Below are 25,383 nucleotides of genomic sequence, written 5' to 3'. Positions count from 1 at the left end.
ACATCTATAAATTGAATCTTGATGGCATGGCACTGCTGACCAGGGTTCTATTCAAAGAGGCTACACAGGAAAGAGTGGGCTAATACGGCCTCATCAAACACCTTAAGAAGAGGTCAACAGAGAAATTATGTCTGAGGTTAAAGGAAAAGATGAAGAAAATAATAGTAACATCCCAATAGAAATCTACCAAAGCTACTAGAGAGAGAAAAGCTGAAAAAGCATTCTTCAGTTAACGCATCAAAGCATTTTCACTTCACTGTTTGAAATGGATATGAGAATAAATTAATCAACTGAAATCATAAACCAAAGCAAATGCAAGTAAATCTATAACTACCAATTGCCAAATGAGGGAAAATTAATTGGGGAGGAAGGGGAGGCTTGAAATCACTTCCTCTGAGAAATTACAAAAGGAATTAGAGATGTTTACCATGGAACATTCCTTAAAGCATGATCTGGGGGGAGTGGGTATAGCTCAGTGGTAGAGCATTGCTAGCAAGGTCCTAGTATCTCCATTAAAGAGAAAAAAAAAAAGTTCCAAAACAAGCATGATCTGAACTACGAGCAAGAGAATAATCTAAAGTACTTATTTTAGAATGAAGATTCCTAAAAGCCCTACCTTAGAAAACAAAACCAAAATATCTAAACATACAGCCCTGAACTCTGCATATTTAACAAGGGCCTCAGACAACTCCTTGGTATGTTGTCCTTAAGAAACTGTTCTAGAGCGACAGCGACGCAAGATGGCAGCTACCACGGGCTCAGACAGATCATGTATTCAAACCAGCAGGGCCTCATCATCAGAACTCTAAGAACCTTGTGAGCATTAGGCGTATGATTACCACTCCTTCTAGAAGACTGGCTGAAACAGAGGAAAGAGTTCAGGTGTGTGGTAAAGCCTCACTGAGTTCAAATCTTGACCCATAGTTCCCAGCTGTGACCCTGCAAAGGCATTTAATTTCTGAGTCTCAATTTCATTTTCTTTATCTTATGAAATAGAGTAACAGTATTCATTCCAAAGGAATTTTGTGGGGCTTAAGTGAAAATTATAAAAACCCTTGTGCACTGCTGCAGAAATGTAAAATGTTGCTGCCACTATAGAAAACAGTATGGCAGTTCCTCAAAAAATTAAAATAGAATTACCATAAGATTCAGCAATTTCACAGTGGTGTACATATCCAAAAGAACTGAAAGCAAGGTCTCAAAGAGGTATTTGGCCCCATCAGCATTATTCATAGTAACCAAAAGGTGGAAGTAATTGAGTGTCTATCCTTGGATGAATGGATAAACAAAATGTGGTACATACATACACTGGTATATTATTCAGGCTTCAAAAGGAAGGAAATTCTGATACATGCTACAACATGGATGAAGCTTGGAGATACTACACTAAGTGAAATAAGTCAGTCACCAAAAAAAAAAGTATAATTCCACTATACAAGGTACCTAGAACAGCCAAACTCAAAGAGACAGAAAGAAGAATAGTTGCTAGGGGTCCATGGAGCAGGGCATGGAGAGTTACTGTTCAATGGATACAGAATTTCAGTTTTGCAAGATTAAAAGAGCTCTGGAGATTGGTTGCCCAACAACATGAATGTACATAGCACTACTGAACTGCACATTTAAAAATGGTTCAGATCGGAACTATACACATAAAAAAGGTTAAGATGGTGAATTTTATGTTACGTGTATTTTACCACAATTGAAAGGGAAAAGAAAGGATCTAGCATGAGTCTAGGATTATGATAAACACTCAGTAAAAGTTTGTTCCCTTTCCTATGATGCACTAAAGAGGCCACAATATTACCTCTGCGGTATTTCTGCCAAAAATGCATAACCTGAAACTAACCACAAGAAGCATCAGATAAACTCAAATTGAGGGACATTGTACAAAATAACTGGCTTCCTCAAAAACTTCAGGGTCTTGAAGATAAAATGAGCCCAAGGAACTCTTCCAGATTAAAGACTAAAGAAACACGACAATGCAGTGCATGATCCTAATGGAATCCTGGACTGGAGGCAAAACATAGCTATAAAGGACATTATTGGTACAATTAATACCATCAGAATATGAATTGTGGATTAAATAATATCAATGTTAAATTCTCTTGATTTTGATAACTAAAATTCGGTTATAAAAGAGAGAGTCTTTGTTTTTAGGAAATATAGACACAGTATTTAATGATAAAGGGTATGATGTCTCCAACTTACTCTCAATCGATTAAGAAAGCAATACACATATATAAACATAGAGAATGAGAAAGCAAATAGGTAAAAAAGCAAACAACTGTGAATTTAGCTAAATATATACAGAAGTTCCTTGTTCCATATCTCCGACTATTCTCTAAGTTTGAGATTATATCCAAATAAAAGGTCACCAAAAACAAGTTAGCACCCATGTTTTCATGTTATAAATGAAGTAAACCAGCATATCTCAAAAGTTTTTCCCACATAGCACTAGTCCCAAAAGATGCTCCACATAAAGAATGGATTCCGTAGGTGTGTAAAATCTAGACCAGCTGCTACCTGTGATATTCTCCACCCAAAGGACCACAGGAACATGCTAAGATTTGGAGACGTCCTGAACTAAAGAAAACTGTTCAACCCAGCATTTCCATAGCTTTTGACAACCAAACCTTTTTTATTATTTTTTTTCAAACCTTTTTTATTTTATGATACTAATGTCAGCAAAAATAGTACTCCAGAGATTGGAAGGGGCAGACTAGCTTGTGAGAGCTAGCAGTAAAGCAGGCACTGGGCCTGCAAACACCGGACTGCTGGCCTCAGAGAGTTAGCTGTGGACGAAGTAAAGGTTTTCTCTGTGCTAACCAGCATCTCTGAAAACTGAGGCTTTAATCCTGGCCTCACACTCCACCTGGCTAGACTAACCAGTCTAAACTATGGCATTGTTAAACACAAAATCAACCACAACAAGGACACCAGAAATACATCCCTGTTTCATAAGTATACTATGTATTATTTTATTTATTGCAAGTTGTTCATTTCACTTTTTACTTTACAAATCTCACTTTCTGAATAGACAACTCTTTGATTAACAAGTTTATTTCTGACCTCATTATATCCTCAATGCACAGTGCCTGATTCACTACAGGTCACCAATAAATGTGTATTGATTATATATTGAATTAACCAATGAATAATTACCTCTGATCCCAGATATGATTTGCCTTGTATTAATTCAGGTGCTGCATAAGCAAGACTACCACAGCATGTTTGTAGATGGTAATCCTTGTTACCCTGCCAATAAGATACAAATGAAACACTATTAATTACAGCCCTTAAGAGAATTAAACCCTTGATAAAAGTCTTTCGGCACAAGCAAAGAGACACTAGAAGAAGAACCACCCCAAATAATAAGGGACTTTTTTGCGAACTCAATCCTCTGTCTATGTGCATGCATGCACGTGTGGCCTCCTCTCCCCTGGATTTACAATGCCACTACAATCTGGCCTGAACAAAATCCTTTTCCCTTTAGCTCAGTCAAGTCAGGTTCATACTTCCCTAGGCATCCATTTGCATAATAATCAGCTTAGCATACAACCAAGCACCCATGTCTTCCCACTCCCAAGTACTCAAGGAAAAGATTATTTATCTATTGGACTCTACCTCCAATATCAAATCTTTACACATAGAGAAGTTTCTTTCTCCCTAGAGGAAAGAGCAATGTGCTACACAGACCAGTGCCTCGGGAGTCTGTTTTCTAGACTCAGTTATGAAACAAATCATGACCTAAGCTTCCAGATCTGTTCAAATGAAGAATCTGGGGGGAGGGTATATCTCAAGTGGTAGAGCATATGCTTAGCATGCATGAGGTCCTGGATTCAATTCCTGGTACAGTACCTCCTCTAAAAATAAATAAATAAATATACCTAATTACCTTCCCCGACAAAAAAATAAATAACTAAAAAAAAGAATCTGCTCAACCTCCTCCGGTCTCATGAAGACATAATGAAAAATGATACCACTGCCTTACATACAATTGGCAAATGACTTGTGAAATTGTGAGATTTCATTTACAACTGCAACATGCCCAACAGTGAGCTCCTCAGCAGAAAGCTCAGGCCATCCTCTCCCAGCCAATCTCTGCTTTTTGAGATGATGCCTGTGTGGGTCGAATCTGCAGCAGCCACAAATAAAGGCTAACAGAGTCTGTCATGAACACTCTCTACTGCCTACTCTGATGAACATGACTTAAACCAGTTTATCTGCTCAAAGTATGCTTTATCTTTATATTTCTGTCAATCAAAAAAATGCCTTCTAGAATTTGGCTCCCAGACACAAGACTCTACTGACAATCTCTGAAGAGCCAAGGGAAGGAGAGGAAAATCAGACAGAATCACTCAGCCAAAGGGGCAAAGTCTGCTCTCCTCTGCACCCAGCTAATTCTGATTGGGGCAGGAAATAACCACAGGACTCCAAAGGGCTGAGACAGGTCTATTTCAACATTCTTAATGAGTGTAGACAGCTCATTAGAGATTTTCAGTACCATCATTAGAAAACCCAGGAGGAAGCCTCCAACAGGTAGCCACACAGGAAAGTTCAAAGTCACCTCAAAGAGAAGATATGCTGGACACCACCAGTAGTTAATTATGGAGTGCAAATGAGGAACTATATCATAGTATAAATTTTAAAGTGCATATCAATTTTTTTCCTTCTTCTTTTATGATGGGATTGTCTCTGAAAATGTAATCAATTGTTAGTTATAAAACCATTTGGATAATAAAGAATAGATTTCCACTAAATTCCCAACACTCATGTCTAAATGAATGAAGGCCCCATCTAGTGACAACACACTCAAACTGCAAACACATGGTCTATTCAGCATTCATGGTGTGATGGCCTCATGTCACCTTGGCACTGCAAACTCTCTCACAGCATATCCATGGTGTCTTCAGCAGGACCAACCCTGGATCTAGAGCAGTGGTTCTCAATCTTGGCTACATATTAGAATTAGAGAACTTATAAAAAGCATGAAATTAAACATTCTTCTCAATGGATGCAACCAGGCTCAATAAAGTAGACGTCAGTGCAAGAGTAACACACTAAGAGTTGCACTGACAAAGGAAATAAATGCATTTTTATTTCTGTACTTACCTTGGGTTTTGCACAGAGACCAAAGTCAATCAGCTTTAACTGATGATATTCATCAAACAACAAATTTTCCTGGAAAAACAAAGATATTTACATAAATATACACTGTCTTCCTTATGTCACAATCCCCCTCTACCTATTTCTAAAATCACCTTAAGTTTTTTTTATATTAAACAGCCTGGTTACAAGAGTGAAACTCATTAAAAAAAAAAATTAAATGACAAGAAGTATAGAAGGGAAGAGAAGAGGAATGTTGGTAACTATCCCACTCCCCCACTAGGCACATTAGCATAAACCATTTTCTCCTTGGTGCTCTGAGGTTCAACTACAAGCAAACACAATGTGTGCCAAAGGCAAGTTTGAACCAGAAGAGTGACTCAAACCAAAGGGTTGGGTATATCTTATTAGATCAATTCTAGGTCCCTAACCCTGGTACCAAATAACTTAAAATCCACATTCACCATCATGCATATTAGTCAGAGCCTACAGACTTAAGAGTATCAAATTTTTATTGTCCTTCTATTCTGTCCATTTCATTGAACTGGTCCTTTCCGAAGCATAATGGAATTAAAATAAAGGAAGATGGGGTTAGGAAAAGAGTATTGAAAGTAAAATACTCAATGGCAATATTCTCAAAGAAAATACTCAAAATTCTTCTTTTCTAGAAATAAACCGCTGAGGTTTATATTCTGCAGCTGATTACTAAGATATTTGTAATGTCACACACAATTGACAGATAAATAGAATGCCAATAATAAGTCCATCCAGAAGAGCCTACCAGGAGTCAAAAGTAAAGGAGGAAAAAGAAGTGATACATTGTGAGTGGAACAACAACAAAAAAGCAAATCCAAGATAGATTCTAGAGAGAAAGAACATCTGAAAACTTAGTAATGACAGGTAAATGATGTCAAACTATTTTAGGTGACCATCTGAGACACAGTCACTTACTGGTTTGAGGTCCCTGTGAGCATAGCCCTGGCTGTGCACATAAGCAACTGCAGATAGTATCTGACGGAAGACAATTCGAGTCTCCTTCTCCGACAGGCGATCCTGGGAAATTATGTAGTCAAACAGCTCTCCTCCAGGGCAATACTTCAAGAGCAACAGAGTCACACAGATATTGTTACTTCTTACAAAAATCACTTCAGAGGAATTTGAAGTAAAAAAATTATACTTAACTCAGAGATATTTTATAAGGAAGGGAATTAAGTAAGGCATATTCAAAAATACACTCTCAGGATCAAACAAGTCAACAGTATTCCAAGAAAGAGAATAGCTCTTGCTTTCAAATAGTTTTATTACCAATAAGCAAAAGTAGAACCATCACTGTGATTTTTAAGTTCATTCAGGGTTTTTATATTTTTTATAGCAAAGTATTAAAACCCATTCTCCTCTTAGTGCACTCACACTTAGTGTAATTACCTGAAACAAACAAACAAACAAAAAACAGCAGCAATTATTGCTTCCCCATCCCAAAGATCAGTGATTTTAAGTCTGTACTAGAAGGACCTCAACTCTACAGAGTTCCCTAGAGGTTACAAGAGAACGGGTACTAGAGCACAAAGCTCTAGGCTTTCTATCCCTTCTTCTCCAGAGCAGTTCCATTATTCTATAAACTGGCATTTTCATTTAAAATTTCATTTCATAGTAGTATCAATTAAAATTATAGATGTAGATAGCTTTTGACCTCATAGGCTCACACTTAGGAACTGTTCCTATAGCTACAGTCTTACTCATCATCAAAAATCATGCACATTCAAGATCAGTCAGTGCAGAAGCACTGCTTGTAACAGCAAAACCCTGGAAACAATCCAAACGTGCTCACACTACATAAATCATTGCACAGGTACAAAATGGCCTTCTATGCAGCCATTCTAAAAAAAAAGAGGAAGCTCTTTATGAACTGATAGGAAACAATCTCCAATAAGAGTACACACTTTATGATTCCATTTATATCAAATTCTAGAATAGATAAAACTAACCTATGGTGATAAAAATCAGATCAGCGATTGTTGAGAAGAGCAATGGGAGGTGGGGTTACAGGGATTAACTTTCAAGGGCCAGGAGAAAACCTTCTGGTGTAATGGAAATGTTTGTACGTTGAATAGAGTGGGAAGTACATGGGTACATATCTCTTTCAAAAACTATATAATTAATGTATTTATTTTATCATATATAAATTATACCTAAATGGTCAATTTTTTAGATGCTAGCCAATAAATTTTACATAAAGAGCAGACTACTTTATATTTTCAAGTAAAGAAATACAAAATAAAATGAAACAAAAACATTGGAAATCTCTATGAATGTACATAGATGGTCTCTAAGCTAAAATACTAAATGAGGGAGAAAAACAGGTACAGAATAATATTACAGTATGTGACCATTTGTGTGCAGAAGCCAATAAGCTACACATACACAGCGATAAATGTAAAAAACACATAGATATATATAAAATATACATAGGTATTTCTAAGCATGTGGAGCCCTCATGAATGGAATTAATACTCTTATAAGAGGCTCTAAAGAGACCCCTTGTCCCTCCTACTATGTAAGGACACAGCAATACGGTACCAGCTATGAACAAGGAAGAGGGCCCTCACCCAACCATGCTGGTGCCTTGATTTTGGAATTGTCAGCTTCCAGGACTGTGAGAAATAAATTTGTTGTTCATTAGCTACCCAGTCTGTGATATTTGTTAGAGCAGCCCAAACAGACTGACAGTGACCAAATACCTTTAGGTCTCTGGAGCATACTACTGACCTCGAGAACCATGAATATTTTGTTGGCTGTCTCTAGCACATGGTAGAGTTGACATATATGCTGATGTCTTAGGTTCTTCAAGGCATCAATTTCAGTTTTGATCCGGGGCAAATCACTCTGTGACAAAACATTGTATTAAATGAGCAAGAAACCTATTTGGGAATTGTTCCAAGCATCAGTATCAACAACTTTAATACTGAGTAGCAAAAGCAACAAAACAATTTGTTCAACAATATAGAAATATATAACCAAACTTATTTGTGTGTACATTTAAAAAAAGGCCTTGAGGGTCTTACAAAAGATAAGGTCTATGGGGTGCAATAGTACAACACCCAGAACAATTAACATAATTTCTGACTCCCTTTAGAAGGTTAGCACTCCAAACAAGGAAAATGACAGAAACACTGCTTAGTGTGCATGCCTGGGCTACCGCTTCGGTCTCAGAAACATCCATGAAGGAGCATGCTGAACCAAAAATTGGTGAACATAGGTAAAAGGTACACAGCTTATTCACTGTCTCTGTTTTCCAACTTTTCAAGGAGTTTTCAAATTTTGAAATTTTCCAAAATAAGAAGTTGATTGGGAAGGGGAAGGGTATAGCTCAGTGGTAGATGTGTGCTTAGTATGCACGAGGTCCTGGGTTCAATCCCCAGTACCTCCATTAAAATAAATAAATGAATAAATGAACAAATGAATAAATAAATCTAATTACCTCTGCCCTGCCCCTAAAAAAGTTGGTTGGAGAGGAGAACAAACCAAGCTGAAAAAATTTTTAAATCCATATTAAAGATAGAAATCCAGATATTCATAATGTAAACAAGTAAAACTTTATTATAAAATGAGACTCGATCTAATTAATGATTAGTGGCTTAAGATCCAATTATCTAGGGCCATGCAACCAGATATTAGTTCTTGACCAAGTATCAATTGTAACTTTCACTATTCTGATATGATCATCTTTTTTTCTTTTTTGAGGGGAGTGGGAGTCTAATGACTAAAACCCTGGGAGTAATCAAAATATTTTTGAACTCCTAGGAAATAACTAAAATAAGCACAACAACAATAGAAACTATAAAAGTAAGTTTTAAAATAATGAATTAATGTCATCATATTGATGCTTCAGAGTAAGTTTTGAGTATTGGTGTGATGATACGTTTTGTAGCAACAGTTCACATTTTATTTGTTATTTTAGTGTTTGTGTGTCCAATTAATACTAATGTGTCCAACTAATACTGTGTCCAAGTCATACTAAAGGTGTAACTAAAGTTTAAATTAAGGGAATTAATCAGATTTGTAATCAGTGTTTAAATGCTCAAGAAAAGTAGTTTTTAGTGCCTTTTTACTAGTTTAATAAATACAGTATTGAGCACTGAAAAACAAAAATATTAAAAGAGAGCCTGAATTGTCAGTTGATAGATTATTAGAAATTATTTCTGATAGATCACTGTGTAATTTTGGCATATATTTCAGAAGAAGTTTAAAGAATTGAGTGACATTATTATAATAAAACTTATATTCTCTTTAACTTATTTATGTATGGTTTTGTTTTGTTTTGGGGAGAGGTAATTTTATTGATTGGTCGATTGATTGATTGTACTGGGGACTGAGCCCAGGACCTCGTGCATGCTAAGTGTGCACTCTACCACTGAGCTATACCCTCACCCTATTTATGTATGTTAATCAGCACAAAATAAGGTAACAGTGGATGTTAAACTCTGTCTCATTCCAGAAACAAGGGAGACTCCCCCCCCTCAAAAAAAAGTCCAACATAAAAGTCCAATATGAAAATGCATTTTCAGTAAATGGTTATTTTTTAATGTTTGATAATTGTCAGCATTTATAAAATGTTTGTGTTGTTTTACTCAACTGTATACTAATAATAATTATGATGCTAACTCAACCATGAAGAATAAAAAATGTTTTTTTTAACATTCAGAGATTTTTGGTCAAAGGAAAAAAAGACATTTTTTAATTTTTAAAATTTATCTCCAAAAAAAGAAACAGTCACAATATATACTAGAAGACTAGTGAATTTTCAGTGTAGAGACCAGAACAAAGTACAGAAGCCAAACCATACAAGGGATGGCAGAAAGAATTAGGAAAAAAGACCACTCAGGATGACTTCGAACACTGGAAAGAGTATATAATGCCAAAAAGACCATAACAGAGACAGATCGCCCCTTAATAGAAAAACAGAAAACTTTATGTATGTTATAGCCAACATAACAAACTGAATGGGCTGCTTTAGGAGGTAATGAGCATCTCAATCCTGGAAGCATTCATGTAGAGGAAAAAGAGACTGATTAGGAAAAGGATTTCATTAGATAACTTCTAAGGTCACTTTGAATAAAATTCTGGGACGGAGGATCTATCTAAACTATAAAATAGATCAACATTTAGTAAGGGTACCATGAGAAGATAAAGGGGGATATCAATACCTAGAAACACCCACAAGACTACAAAACAACTGCAAAAAAATGGATCCTTCAGATTTCAAATATATGCCATCACCTGGCATTAAAATTAAGGAAAAAGTAACCCCTTCCCCAGATTACTTCTTAAAACCATAGATTTACACATAACTGGCTATGGAAATGTTATTCTAATAAAAGAGCAGTAACTAGAACATTAGAGCAAATTCAGGTTTCAATTTACAAAGCTGATCTATAAATATTTTTAAAATAATGTTAAACTTACCCCTAGTGCATTTTTATCCATGATTTTTATAGCTACCATTTCTCCAGTGAGGATATGGCAGCCAAGTTTGACCTTTGCAAAGCCACCTAAGTATGAGAAAACGTATTATGAAGAAATAAGCAAACTAACTTAAATACCACCATCAGAGCAAACTGAGGCCTCAGGCACAAACATCTTTCCATTTACTTTTATAAGGCTCTACTGATCTATATTTTCCTGAAGTTTGTGGCTCTTTCTTCCTGTTGCTTCCAAAGTGTCAGCCATGACCCTAACCTCTCCTCATCCAATGTCTAGCTAAAGACTCTTTTTTTCCATAATAGAATAGCTTTCATTTTGCAGTGAAGAAGTAGGAAAAGAGAATAAAACTCTTCAGAAATTTGTTTTATAATTAACATTGCTAGAACACAATATAAAGTTGCAGAAACAAAAGACAATATGAAATTTCGATTCAGTTTTAAAACTGTAAAAATAAGCAATTATGTCTCAAACTGGATCAAAAGCTAGGTAATTGTCTACATTAAGGTATCTAAAAGAAGCACTTCTAAAAAGAAGCTCCTGGTAGTCCCTCCCATGGTCTTCCCCATCTCAGTAAGTGGCAACTCCATTTTCCTAGATGCTTAGGCCAAACATCCAGGAGCCACCCTCAGCTCTTCTCTTTTGTCTCACCTCACATCTAACTCATCAACAAATCCCACTGGCTCTGTCTTCAAAATATATCAGTGTTTACTTTGGGGGAAAGGAGTCAGGCACTGACTGGAAATGTTCTATGTCCTGATATAAGCAGGGAACATATGGGTGTATATGTATCTAAAACTCATCAAAATTAGTACACTTTGCATATTTTATTGTGTTATGCCTCAATAAATTAAAACACACACACAAATACATGTATGTACATGTGTTTATGTGTCTACACAGAATCCCACCCCTTTCTATACAAAGAATCCCACTACCTTCAATTCTATCACCAACCAAATAACCATCATCTCCAGCATCACTTACCTAAATAATTGCAATAACCTTTTAACATCTCTCTGCTTCTGCCCTTGCCCTCTCTCAGCCAATCTTTTCACAACCAAGCAGCCAGAGTGACCCTTAAAAACAAAGGTCAGATCACTCCTTGGCTCAAAACTCTTTAATGACTTTTATTCTATATAAAATGACCTATAAGGCCTCTCCTACAACTCTCTTCTCTTGCTCCATTTTTTCTTACTAAAGTAGGTTGAAGAATTTTAAAACTACATAGGTTAGGCTAAAAAGCTCCTGGCTGCCCATACACTATACTCTCAAATAGATGATCTATCCTCTCCAAGAAAAAAATAATTACCTGTCCCAATAGTTTCATATAATTCATAGTATTTAAGAAGTTCATCATAATCTTTCATAGTCCTCCTGGAAGTTTTGCTCAAAATTAAAAAAGAACCTGTAAGACAATAATGGTACATGATCAAAAAAGGAACTATTAAGAGATTATCTCCTTCATTCTTGTAACTACAAATATAAGTAAGCCCTAGGCATATAAATGATACTGGAAAAACTGATTAGCTATATGAAAAATCAGTTCCAGATCAAGTAAAGACTTAAATAAGAAAGGTAAACCTTTAAAACTTTTAGTAGGACATTGTCATCACTTCAGGATGGAAGAGGATCTCTTAAATAGATACAGAAAGTGCTAATAAAAAATATAATAACACATTGAACATTAAAATTAAGAACTTCTGCATATCCAAAGACATCATTTAAAAAAAAACCCATAATTTGCAGCAACATGGATGCTCCTGGAGAATGTCATTCTAAGTGAAGTAAGCCAGAAAGAGAAAGGAAAATACCATATGAGATCACTCATATGTGGAATCTGAAAAAAAAAAACAAACAAAGCATAAATACAAAACAGAAATAGACTCACAGACATGGAATACAAACTTGTGGTTACCAAGGGGGCGGGGGGTGGGAAGAGATAGACTGGGATTTCACAATTGTAGAATAGAGAAACAAGATTATACTGTATAGCACAGCGAAATATATACAAGATCTTATGGTAGCTCACAGAGAAAAAAAAGTGACAATGAATATATATGTGTTCATGTATAACTGAAAAATTGTGCTCTACACTGGAATTTGACACAACACTGTAAAATGATTATAAATCAATAAAAAAAAAGTTAAACAAATAAATAAAAATAAAAAAACATAAATGTGAGAAAATATTTGTGACACTTATAATAATGGATTTTTATCCAGAATATATATACATTACCTTCTCTGATGCAGTAAGCTAAGTACACCTAATGTTCCTTTAACTACAGATGTGTTCCTAATGGTCTGTGGTCAGTAGGCCTTAACAAGAGCTGTTAGCACAAAAAGAATGAGAGGAAGAGCATTCCAGAAAGAGGGAATTTAGGTGCAAAGATCCCAGAGGAAGAAAAGGTTGACCATGTACTGAACTGAAACTGCTTTCAGAGGTACCAGCAAAAGGAAATGCAGATTTGGAGCTGGAACAAATGGTTAGGCATATTGGAAAGAAGAACACTGGATCTCTACCTCACACCACACACAAAATCAATTATAATAAAGACTTAAAAGTGAAAGACAAATCTTTAAAAAAATATATAGACATACCTATAGTTAGCGGTGGCAAGAGGAAGACTATGGAGACAACAACTAGGAAGGTTAAGAATTAGAAGAATACAGTTTCAGGGAAGCCAAGAAGGAAGAAAAAGCAAAACTACTAAAAGAAAGTTTCTAGGAAGTTGATTTCTAAAAATAGAAGTGTTCATATATAGGTCAAGTCCTAGCATCTGAGTTTAGGTGCTGCAAAGTGGAGTTTTCTTTATACGGAGACATGGAGTGAAGCTCTGAACCTATATAAGTACAGTTTCTCTTAGGAGCTCTTCTTCCCAGAGGCTAATATGAAAGGACAGGACTTGAGATTTCAACCTTGGGAAGAGATGCTCCCACACCCCTTAGAAAGCTGAGTAGGAATCAGAGGGGCCCAGGAAGTGGAGGTCAGTGAGTCAAGAACAAAGAATCTCCCATATAATCCAGCACAGCAGACCAAGGGCTCTGGAGTTTATAAAGGGCCTTGAGGCTAGTGATGAATTCCTCCCTTGCCTGGCCTGATTCCTGTGCACAAATCTCCCTCAGTGACCCAGCGGTGGACTAGTTATGGCAGGCACAGGGTTCAGGATCCCAGGACCTCACTGTTTCTAACACTTAGATTTGGTAAGTACACACATAGCCAATTGGGACTTGAGCAAAGTTCCACCTGGAAAGTGCAAAACTCATACATTTTAATTACTGCCTCTCAGTAGTGGAAAGCTGGTGCTACTGCTCCTTTCTTGAGCCAGAGAGTCTCCCTTCACCAACAGGCAGAGATTTAGGAAGTCTGCTGAAGGCTGTTGGGTTAAGTGGCCCGCACCATGTTCACTGCCTTCAAGTTCCCTGTCCTTCATCCTGGCTTATCCAGAGCTGAGTGACCAGCATGTTATTAAGCGTTAATAATGGTCATGACTTTGGAAAACCAAGAATATGAATTCAACCTCAGGAGTGTGGTGAGTTTATAAAGGAAAAGACAAGAGCAATAGGGAAGATCCTTACTACATTGAGGATGAGCCATCTTCTTAAACTGAGGTGAAGAAAAAAACTGAATGAAATTATCAAAAGCCCAAGAGCTACAGAATATTTTTTTCAAATATCCCTTTAAATATCCTTTTAAAATGCCTAAAGCACTCTAATTCCATGAATCATTTTATTTGGAGATAAAAGGTATGTTATTATCAGCAAGTAAAAAGCCTGCAAAAATTTGGCCAGTGAACTGAACACTGGAGCAAAAAGTTTTGGAAGAAAAAATATCAAAATCTAAGGAAAAAAAATCAGCTTTGAAAAAATAAAAAACATTTTCAGTCTCAATTATCAAAGCTGAAATAGCAAGAAAGATAAAGATCATGGCAAAAGACATTCTGATCCAAGAAATAATGAGTCATTTCCTAGGAAGAGATGGCATTGGACCAACTTAATAAGCAGGTTGAACTTTTAATCTAGCTAAACCTGCATGAATGGAGTAGGCAAACAAAAGAAGCCAAATCAGGTCCTGATACTAATGGAAAGTTGGTGATATAAAATGAAATATTCCTGCTTCCACTGGAGTGGCAAAAGTTGTCCCAGGCAAGCAGACATCACAGAGGAAATATTTATTCTCCCTGGGCACCTGAGACACAGGATTAGAAATATTCTTAACAACAATACTAACTCAGAAATCTTTTAAAGGGCATTTGTCATTGGAACAAATGTAGGAATTAAATAGAACCACACCACAAAAAGACAGGAATCACAGGACTAAGAATTTTTAAGACAGGCAAAAACAGAGGTCAACACGAGGCTAAGAAATCTTTGAGATCCTGATGAGGGAGAAGAGAAGGAATAGAAGATTAGAAATGTCAGGCTATAAATCTTGTCTAGAAAGTTGTCTGCTATAAAAGCAGGCTATAAGGTTCCTTAAAGAGCAAAGCCCCAACTAATGCAGTATTGGGATATTCAGAACACAGGTGCTAAAGAGGTAACACAAAGAGACGTTTCAAAGTTTAAAAACCACGAGACGGAAATGGACAAAAGGAAAGATGTAGGCCTTAGGAAATATAAGAATCCCAATTACCACCAGTGCACAGGCCTAAATTCCATAAAAAGGACTGGGCTATTTCAAACTACCATACTCAGAAAGAGAAAGCAACTGGTATGATGTTGGAATTCACTTCCCAGATGAGGGATATATGAGTGTCATAACCACTTCTTGATAGATTTTTCCCAAATGAGTTTGCAAGTTCCAGGTTATGGCCTCTGGTCAACTAGCAAAGATCAACTTGCACCAATATAAGACTGAATCACACATCTCCTCTTCTTCTGTCTTCCATTTTCTTATCTACCCCCTTCCCTCAAATCACACCATGTCTTTAGGTGAATAATACCAATGTGGGCCTAAATTGTATCTACTGAATCCAGGGAACATCATTTTTGCTACTGTATAAGAAAACTGGTGTTTATTTTGCAAACTGCTATAATACACAACATTGTAAAATGACTATAACTCAATTTAAAAAAAAACTGCTATAATGATAGCAGATTTTACTTGGTTTTTAAATTTTCTGGATGTGGACCTGGTTCTAAAGTGCCCTGTTTACCCTCTAGAGTTTGGAAATACAGAATACAGGAAAGACTTGTGACTGGAGTAACCCAACTACTGCTAAAGGAACTATACAATCAATGTAGAAGGCAGTCTCTCAACTATAGATAATGAAGAAGGAAACTAGACCCCAATGAAACACATGAATGTCCTTCTGAATGTGATTAAATAGAAGAATTGGAGGTATATACAATTGGGGTTTGGACCTCAGGGAAACAAGGAATTGCCTACTTAGCGGGAGGAAGTTTATCAGTACATTTTATAAGAGAGCAACAAATTGGGGGCACATTCTTATTAATATAGTATTATTTGGACTATGCTATTACCTGTTGTGTAATACATCTACCTCATCTAGTGAGCCTCGTAAGACATTGAGGCTGAGGATATTTCAAATGAGAAGTAGAATACAAATGGCTTATAATGCGGCCTTGTAATATATTTAATTAACATCCGGTCCTGCTCCCTTGCAAAGGTTTCTGGGAGCACCAACAAAGAGGCATTCATTCCTAAAGGTAATAAGGGACCAATCTGGCCATCTCCTTGGTTCACGGTAGACACACAGAAAGGACAGATCCACTGGTGAGACAAGCCCATGAAGATGCAGTAAGGGCGTTTCTGAGTTGTCACATAACACAGAAACAGAAACCAAAATATGTACAAAAAAGCTAGGAATACTGGCCTCTAGGCAAAACTCCAGGCAACTCTGAACCCCCTATTCCTTCCCCCTTCTACTACCAAAGAGAAATACCAAAGGTGAATCTCAGGAACAATTACTCATCCTAGGTGCTAGAGGCCTGATCGCTCTCCTGGGACGCCCTCCTTTGGAAGTCTCTTCACCCATTGGTTTCTGGGTGGGAGCCACTCCTTTACAGCTAATACCATTCTGTGTACACTCTCAGTGTGAGCCTCTTAAGCCACTACTTTAAGAAGGCAAAGGGAGAGGAAGGGTTTGGACTCTGAAAAGGAGGTGATAAGAAATAACACATTTCCTTTTTTACGGGACTGCCCCAGTAAGCTGAGTTGTATGAACAGAAATAACTCGAAACCCTTCTTGAACTTCTTTCCCGGAGACCGTCAGGATCATGGAAACGGGAATTCACATCAATCACAGACTCCTAGGTGGCCAATGGTTTGCCTGCACACTTCGTAGATAAGCCGGAGGCGGGTACGTTCACTATCCCCACTTAACAGAGGAGAAAACCGGGGTTCGGAGAGGTTACCGCATAGAGGGGGCCGCGCTTCTAAGGCGGTGCTGTGGTGAAGTTCCTCAGTCTCCCGTGAGCCGGAAGCACACTGGGCTCGCGCCGCCGCCCCCACGCCGCGCACAGCCGGGACCTCGGCCCTCACCCAAGGCGGGACACTGACCTGAAGGCAGAGAGCCAGGCGGGACCGCGCTGGGCAGGACTAAGGCCGGCGGTCCGGAGCAAATCTGCGAGTGCAGAGCCCCTGGGAAGACTTTGAACGGTCGGGTTCTGGCCGCTTCCGCCCGCCAAGGGACTCAAACCTCCCGCGCCGGAAGGGGCGGGGCGCGGCGGGGGCGTGGTCGCCCTCGGACCCGGAGCTGGGCTGGCTGGCCCGGGAGCGGGGTGGCCGAGTGGCCTACTGGGCGGCTGAGGCGTGATTTGGTCTTCAAACTGGAGTACTCTTCCCCCGGAGGGCCCTTGAAGATTTTCTTGGTGGCGTGGACGTACAAAATTTAAGCATAATTCAACTTTCTTAAGTTGTTTCCTAAATGGATCTGCAGACAAGACGCAGATCTCATTTTCGTCCTCCCCTTGCCCAGTGGCACTTCTCCCATCCAACAAAAAACAAGTACACCGCTTCCTCTCCAAATCTTACTAAAATGTGTTGCCACGAGGAATAAAACCCCCAGGGGCCAAATTGTCCATTAGATAACTCAAGGTACCAGAAAACACTAACCTAGCATCACAGTAGAAGTCCTAGTATGTTTTACTGTTCGGTCATTATTTATGTGACTTTCATCAGCTTTATGAATTACAGTTGTTAGAAGTCGAGCGACAAGGAAAAAATTAAAAATCGTAGCCAAAGGAAAGAAAAAATATTAAGTATAAATTTATACATGTATTTTTTAATGGACTTTTTTTTTTTAAAGCAGTTTAGGTTCACAGCAAATTTAAGAAGGTACAGGGATTCCTCCTAAACTCTGCCCCCACCACAGGCATAGCCTCCCTTATTATCAATAATATCCCCCACCAGAATGGTACATCTGTTACACATGATGAACTTACATTACTACCCAGACCGTAACTTAATATGAGGGTTCCCTCTTGGTGTTGTACATTTTATGGGTTTAGACAAATACATAATCAGGTGTCTCTACCATTATAGTATCATACAGAGTATTTCACTGCCCTAAAAATTTTCTGCTCTGCCTACCCATGAAGTGGAATAGTGTTATATATGTGTTTTTATCACAATAAAGTACAATACAGCACGGGACAAAAGATTTTCAAGCAAAAAAAAAATTACACTAAGATAACATTCTTTGGAACAGAAATATAAGTAAGGAGAAAAAAGAAGGAAAACGAGCAAGTTAAAAAAGATACCGTGTATTTTGCTCGTGTATTTTTTAATTGAGTGATAGTGGGTATCAAATCATTCCAGTATTTCCAATCCACTGGCTATCTTTAAAGCAGTTATAGCTTTACTTTCAGAGGTTTACAATAATCAGGTTTAAAATATATATCTACAATAAGGGGGGAAGATATAACTCAGTGGTAGAGTGCATGCGCAGCATGCATGCGGTCCTGAGTTCAATATTCAGTACCTACATTTAAACAAACAAACAGACAAACAAACAAACAAACCGAATTACCTCCCGCCCCAAAGTTTACAATAATTCAAAACTTACAACCTTTGTAACTATTCAAAATTATGATCGATGTTTATAACCCAACTTCAAACAGTTGAAAAGGGCTGGCTTTTGAAGATGGCACGGCTCTAAAAAGTTTGGAAGCGGTGCCAAGGAAACTTCGTGCAACTTTGGTCAGGAATCAGGATTATTAAGACCTCAGCGATTCACCGCTGCTAAAATGGCGTGGCCCAGCCAGGGCCCCCCATTAGGAGCTAGAGTAGCCGTCTCTATGGTCGAGCAGACATAGAGCGGTTCCCTTCTTCTCCACGCAGTGGGGCTGCGCATGAGCTGTAGTCGCAGCGTTGGAAAGATGGCGGAGGGACAGCAAGAGAAAGCCTCCCTTTGGTTCCAGAAAACTTCCTGAAGGAGAGGAAGTTTTATCAGACCCTCAGAGTCTCCCAGGCAAAGCAGGAGCTTTTTGCAAAAGAAGGAGCAGAGGAAAGGAAAAGCTCAAGTTTGAGCGACTAGAATGGGTCTTAAATGATTCCTGGCGGCAACTACGGGACAGGGTGTGCCTCAGACGACTGCTAGTGAAACCTCGCGGCTTGGAAGTGCTAGATAAACATTCCCTGGCCTTTGTTGTATGCATCCAGAGGATTAATGGGGTGAGTTTACTGGTGCAGAGGACTGTTACAAGACTCGCTTGAATGAGATTTTTAGTGGTGTCTATTGTAAGACAACGGGGTGGCCGGTTGGTGAGCCAGTGACATGCGGGTTGGTAAAAGAATACCAGAGATTAAGTATAAGAATAGAAAGGAGTTTATTAGGGTACACTGTTGTAGGCAATAGTGGGACACACAGGCGAGGGGTGCCTGTGTGAGCTCCTAGGGCTGGTTATTGGGGCCTTTTATAAGGTCGGGGCACAAGGTGCCTGGTGCACAAGTCTCTGACTGGGTGTAGCTGAGGTCAGCTGTTTAGGGCAGTGGGGTTTGACTCTTATAAAGTGGGCTGAAACAAGCTAGCCTGAGCTATTGTGAGATTAAGCATTACCTAGGGCTGTTAGTTTGTTAAGGGAAACACGCCCAGTAAAGAATGTCAGCCATCTGAGAGCCTAGGAATGTGGGTAGTTGGACTTTGAAGGACATCAGTTGGCCAAACAGTGTCTTTGCGAAAGTAACTCTTCAAACCATAAAAAATATTTCCTACGGTGGAAACTTCTGTGACCTGGGAATTTCCAAATCTGAAGTCTGTTGGAGAAGTCATCTTGAAACATGGACAAGCCAAGGTCAAGAATAAAATCATCCCTCTAACAGGCAACACAGTGATTGAGCAGCACCCGGGGAAGTTTGGTGTCATTTGCTTGGAAGACCACATTCATGAAATTTCCTTCCCGGCCAAGAATTTTCAGGTGATCTCAGGGTTCTTGTGCCCTTTCCAACACTCCTTGGCCTGTCACACTGTCAACAATAGAGTGGGCTTCCTCGGGGAAGTGGCTTCATCTGGCTATCAAGGTGAACGCGTCACACAGCTCACTCACCAGCTGAACTAAACCCAGAATATATGAAATCACAGTGCATTGGATGCATGTGTTTTTTTGTTTTTGGAATTGTTACCCAGTATCTTCAAAGTAGTTTATTTTCTGCTGTATCTTCAAACTGGAAGGCAAGTTTCATGGAAAAGATGGTTCATGGCAGACACCTTTCATCCCACCCCAGTTCCAAGGATGAGTTCCTGTGTGTTTTCCACATTGGCCCCATCCACCTCTGAAACCAGCAAAGGACTTGTGCCAGGGAGAAGGGAGTCCTGCTTTGTCACATCTTCTATCCTCGGGTTTAATGTTGGTGAATGAATACCCAAGCATGAATACAAGACAGCAGTGGACCAACCCCAGGGGCATACTTGAATCTGGGAGTTCCGAGGGCCTTGTTTGGGAAAGAATTTGAAATACAATAAGAAAGAAGAGCACAAAAAGCAATACTCAGATGTCTCTGCTGTGAGTCTGTGTTCTAACTTCAGTGACAGCTTTGTGAGTTCTCAGACTTGGCTGACTCTGGGTGTATCTGGTGGTTTCCTTATCCTTGCCTGCAACTGACTTAGTACTTTTCTCTAGCTAAGGATTTTAACCTTTTCTTGGATCTATGAGAAGGGAAGGCCCCTTTCCCCAGGGAAACATGAAGAAACTCCAGTTTTTTTCTTGGAAGTTTAGGGTGTTTGTAGACCCTACCCAGAGACCCTTTTGTGAAGAAGTTCTTCACTATCAGGATTGGTCACCCAGGCCCTGACCTTGGTCTGGTTCCATCTCCTGGGGAAGTCTAAAAGTTGCCAAGGTAGTTTTTTCCCTTAAGCCAAATGGGTGTTTCCTATTAAGAACACAGCAGTAGATTGCTTAGTCCCTCTGCCATCAGGGAAATGCCTGCCATTTATTTCTGCTGAGCTTCGAGATGGAATTTTCTGGTTTCCCTGATGATCAGTTCTCTTCCTAAAACCCAAATCAGGAAAGAATGAACCATTTTCTTGACTTGGCATAAATGAAATTAGTGCTATTTGGTCTTTTAGGCCCCAGGCAAGCAGGTTAATTGGACCCTTTCCTTCTATATTCTAGACTCCAGAAGTATTGCCTCCTACCCTGCAGGTTATGATGTGGACCAGCAGTAGGGCTTAGATCTAAAAAGTGGAGGTCTGATCTTGCTTCTGTTTGTCACCAGTGTCCACCCCTAAATGGGCTTCCCTCTGCTCCTGTCACTTACTTAGTGGCCTCAACATGCCATCTGAGCAGTTGATGAGGGTGTGCCAGGCCCAGCCTAAGAACTGGAAACATGCTTAAATATTGCGTCCCCTGATCCTTTAAGATCAGCTCTGCTGTAGTTTGGGTTCACGGGCCACTCAAACATAGCTGTGAGACTGAGTTGGAGGTATTAATGCCTTAAAATGTGCCAGATTATAAGGTAATTAAGTTAGTTGGTTCAAGAGTTAACCTGCCAGAATTAGATGTTACAGATGTTACTCTTATACTGTAAAGCACTGTGAAATCAGATTACTTCAAAATGATGTATCAAAAAGTCATGAGTGGGGGAGGGTATAGCTTAGTGGTAGGAGTGCTTGCCTAGCTTGGATGAGATTCTGGGTTCAATCCCCAGTATCTCGAGTGAAAAAACAAATAAATATATCTAATTACCTTCTCCCCACCAAAAAAAAAAGTCATGAGAAAAGAGAAGTTGTGAGTGTGGAAGCCTAGGGTTTATATCCCAGATCTGTCTTAAACTAAATATGAGATTGTTTACACTCTTGCCTGTAAAAGGGGGCTAATATAATCTATCCTGTCTGCCTCACATGGTTAAGAATACTAAGCAAAATAACATTTTTTAATTTAGAATTCTATATAAATAAAAGAGGTTGTACTTTTTTAAATTATGACAGAATTTAGATATCTACTTAAAATTTTTCAAAATTATGTTGAGTGTACATATTCAAAAGAGTTTGAATATTACTGAATTAAGGAGAGTAATTATGCTGCAAGACAAAACTGTCCGATACAAGGAGGCAGGGATCTGAGCTGTGAGGACTGACCTGAAAGAAGTGCCTGACCCTCTGTGGACCTATTTCCTCAAATGGACAATAAGGAGATTGGATATGATTCTGCTGCTCCCTGTTTCTTGAGTCATTACCTGGGTGGGTCAAGCCATTTGAGATGTAACATCTCTACCAATAATAGCAGCATTAGCAACAATGATAAAAACTGACTACAGGTTTTTTGAACAATTAATGTGCACTTACATGCATCATCTCATGTCTGCCCCTCTCACACAGGGTAATTTGTGCTGTTCATTTTCTCATCAGTTACTGGTGTCTACACTATGGCTCACCCCATTCAGGGCAATGCCAGAGAAAGGAAGAGAAGAGATGTGGCTTCTGGCCAAGGAAGCTCAAAGACGCAAGAGCCAGATCCACAGACAACCAAGTCTGATAAAGGACCAAATGGAAGCACTAAACAAAGTGCACTCAGCCATGCAGGTTGGAGCTCAGAGAGGGGAACAATTATTTCTGACCGGGGGATTGAAGTATTTTGTACTGGAGTTAGGCCTTGAAAAAAAAGGGAAAATTTGACAAGGGAAGAGCATTCCCCAGACAGGGGAAGCTCTGTGCAGAAGCACAGAGACAAGAAAACACAAGTCTCCTGGGAGAAAGGTATGTTGGGTGGAGCACAGGAGACAAGGTGTGGTAGGAAGGAAGAGCCAGTAAGCAGGGAGCCCTTTGTGAAGGGCCTTGTGTGCTGGGCTGGGGTTGGGAGGGGTGCTGACCAGGAAAGGGAGATGAGGAGATGCGTTTCAGAGAAAGTTCAAGCAGCCACTCTGCCAGCATAGCAGTATCCGGGCCTGGCAAGGCAGGGTGAGAGATGTGCTTCTCTGGTGGTGGAATGAATGCCTGAGTGTCTGTCAGTGCTGTGTGAGGCTGAGTCATCATGGGGACAGGAAGCAGTCTTCAGTTCATTCATAGCGATGCTATTTCCTTTCCGAGGCCGTCCAGATTAGCACACCTCAGGCTGCAAACCATGCCTTGATTCTTATATGCAAGCCAAGATAAAATGGGAAGCCACACAAAATTAAGTTTTTGGCCATAGTCTTGCTAGAAAAGGAGATAGCTCCAAAACACCTGTTAAAAATACTTCAGGGAAAAAAAATACTTCAGAAATTTGAATTTGAAAATGACTTTGGGAGTTTGTTAAATTTTTTAATTTTGATAATTAAATTGTGGTTGCGTAAAAGAATGTCCTTGTTCTTAGGAAAACACGGTGGGGATAGGGAAGATTGACGATGATGATAGGACAAAATGTAGAATAAGTGAATCTGGGTGAAGAGTACATGGGAGTTCCTTGTTCTGCTCTATTCTTGCAAACTTCCAATAAGTTTGAAATTATTTCAGAATTAAAAGTAACCAAAAATGTCAGCAATATGTTTCTTAATTCTGTTTAATCCCTTAGTGCCTACCACAGGATCTTGACATTACTGTAAATAACAATGAATTATCTCTTGAGTGCTATTCTCTCCTAGACACTGTACTATGAGTTGCATACACATTATTTTTAATCCTGAAGAGTAGGTATTCTTACTCCCATTTTACAGATGAGGAAACTGAGGCTCAAGAAGTTTAGCTATCTGGTAAGAATAAGAGCCAGGAATCTAAAAACCAGGATTTTTCCACTATAGTTCTCGGTTAATGTTAGCTGAATGAAATATAAGGGAAGTTTGAACAATTTAAGGTACCATTCAAATATAAGGGACTTTATGAATTAATGAGAATGATGATGAACACTCTTATCTAAAAAGCACCATCATCAATAGGCAAAGGCTAAATATTATACAGTGGAATACCATGCAACCCATTTTTCAAAAGAATTAGGTAAGTATTCTGCCTTTAGGGTTGACAGATAAAATGGCAACATACTAGGGACATATTTATACTAAAAAAAAATCCATTATTTATCCAAAATTCAAATTTACTGATCATTTTGTATTTTTATTTGCCATATCTGGCAACCCTAAATGCCATGGAAAGATGTTTGTTTTTCAAGTGAACAAAATAAGCTACTGACATAAACAAATAGCAAGCCCCATTTTTGCTTAGAGAAATATGTAAGCATAGGAAAATGTCTAGAAAGGTATACTTTATTATAGTGTCAACATTCCCTCAAGAAAATGGAATTCGGATAAGGCATGGAGAAAAGACTTAGTTATTACTTTCTATACTACTATATTGTGTGTATTTTTAATTGAAATCTTCATTGAGATAATATAGATTCATATGCAGTAGTAAGAAATAATGCAGGTATCTCTTGTATCAGTTTCTCTCTAAACTGGGGGGAAAAAAAAAACAACTTTTTTCTGTACTACTACTTAGACCAAACACTTCTGACACCAGCTGGGTGTCTGCAGTTCAATTCTGACTCTCTACCTGAAGTTAGCATTAGACCCCACCAGTTAAGGACTCACTCCGACAAAACTGCCCCCACTTCAGATCCCAATCTGGAGTCTAGGCCTCCTGTACTTCTGACCAAATAGCTATAAATCAAAGTTTCCCATGATCTCCTCCTCAAGTTCCATAATCTGATAGAGCAGCTCACACAACTCTGGAACATGGTTTACTTAGTACGTTACTAATTTATTATTAGAGTATACAACACAGGAACAGCCAAACAGAAGAGGTGCATAGGGCAAGATTTATGGGAAGAGGTGCAGAGCTTTCATGCCCTTTCCGGGACCATCGCCCTCCCAGCACCTTGATGTGTTCAGCAACCTCTCCAAATACTTCAGTTAGGGTTTTTCATAGAAGCTTCACTATGTGGGCATGATTGATTAAATTTTTGGCCACTAATGACTAAGTCAACCTCCAACCCCTCTCCTTTCTGGATGTTGGGGGAGTGGGGCTAAAATTTCCAACACCGTAACCACATGGTTGGTTTTCCTAGCAAAAACCAGCCCCTATCCTTAGAGGCTTTCCAGGAGCCTCCAGCCACTAGTCATCTCACTAACATACAAAAATATACTCACTGCTTCAGACATTAAAGGGTTTTTTGGTGGAGGTGGGGAGTAATTAGGTTTAGTTGTTTATTTTTTTTTTTATTGAAGTATAATCAGTTTACAACGTGTCAGTTTCTGGTGTACAGCATAATATTTCAGTCATACGTGTACATACGTATATTCGTTTTCATATTCTTTTTCACTGTAGGTTACTTCAAGATATTAAATATAGTTCCCTGTCCTATACAGTATAAACTTGTTGTTTATCTAATTTATATGTAAGAGTTAGTATCTGCAAATCTCAAACT

General features: G+C 38.7%; 1 protein-coding gene and 1 pseudogene across 2 annotated transcripts in view; one reads left to right on the top strand and one right to left on the bottom strand.

Annotated features, from left to right (window-relative positions):
* Window positions 1-17,266, bottom strand: part of MELK (maternal embryonic leucine zipper kinase) — a 69,657-nt gene extending 52,391 nt beyond the window's left edge. Inside the window, exons 1-7 of one of the 2 annotated variants that reach the window (XM_010995566.3) lie at window positions 17,111-17,266; window positions 11,897-11,992; window positions 10,570-10,655; window positions 7,873-7,989; window positions 6,058-6,201; window positions 5,113-5,181; window positions 3,163-3,255 (exon numbers count right to left, since the gene is read on the bottom strand). In XM_010995566.3, the coding sequence (XP_010993868.1) occupies window positions 3,163-3,255; window positions 5,113-5,181; window positions 6,058-6,201; window positions 7,873-7,989; window positions 10,570-10,655; window positions 11,897-11,954 (567 nt within the window). In that variant the 5' untranslated portion in view covers window positions 11,955-11,992; window positions 17,111-17,266. Of the gene's footprint in view, window positions 1-3,162; window positions 3,256-5,112; window positions 5,182-6,057; window positions 6,202-7,872; window positions 7,990-10,569; window positions 10,656-11,896; window positions 11,993-16,965; window positions 17,082-17,110 lie in introns of those variants that run through there. The other variant, XM_064490315.1, reaches the window with a different exon arrangement.
* A 1,664-nt stretch (window positions 17,267-18,930) lies between these two features.
* On the top strand, window positions 18,931-22,017 carry LOC105102319 (large ribosomal subunit protein uL30-like; annotated as a pseudogene).
* The last annotated feature ends 3,366 nt before the right edge of the window (window positions 22,018-25,383 follow it).

The sequence above is a fragment of the Camelus dromedarius genome, chromosome 10 (genome assembly GCF_036321535.1).
Source record: "Camelus dromedarius isolate mCamDro1 chromosome 10, mCamDro1.pat, whole genome shotgun sequence".
Lineage (NCBI taxonomy): Eukaryota > Metazoa > Chordata > Mammalia > Artiodactyla > Camelidae > Camelus > Camelus dromedarius.
This window is presented reverse-complemented; position numbering and strand designations above follow the sequence as displayed.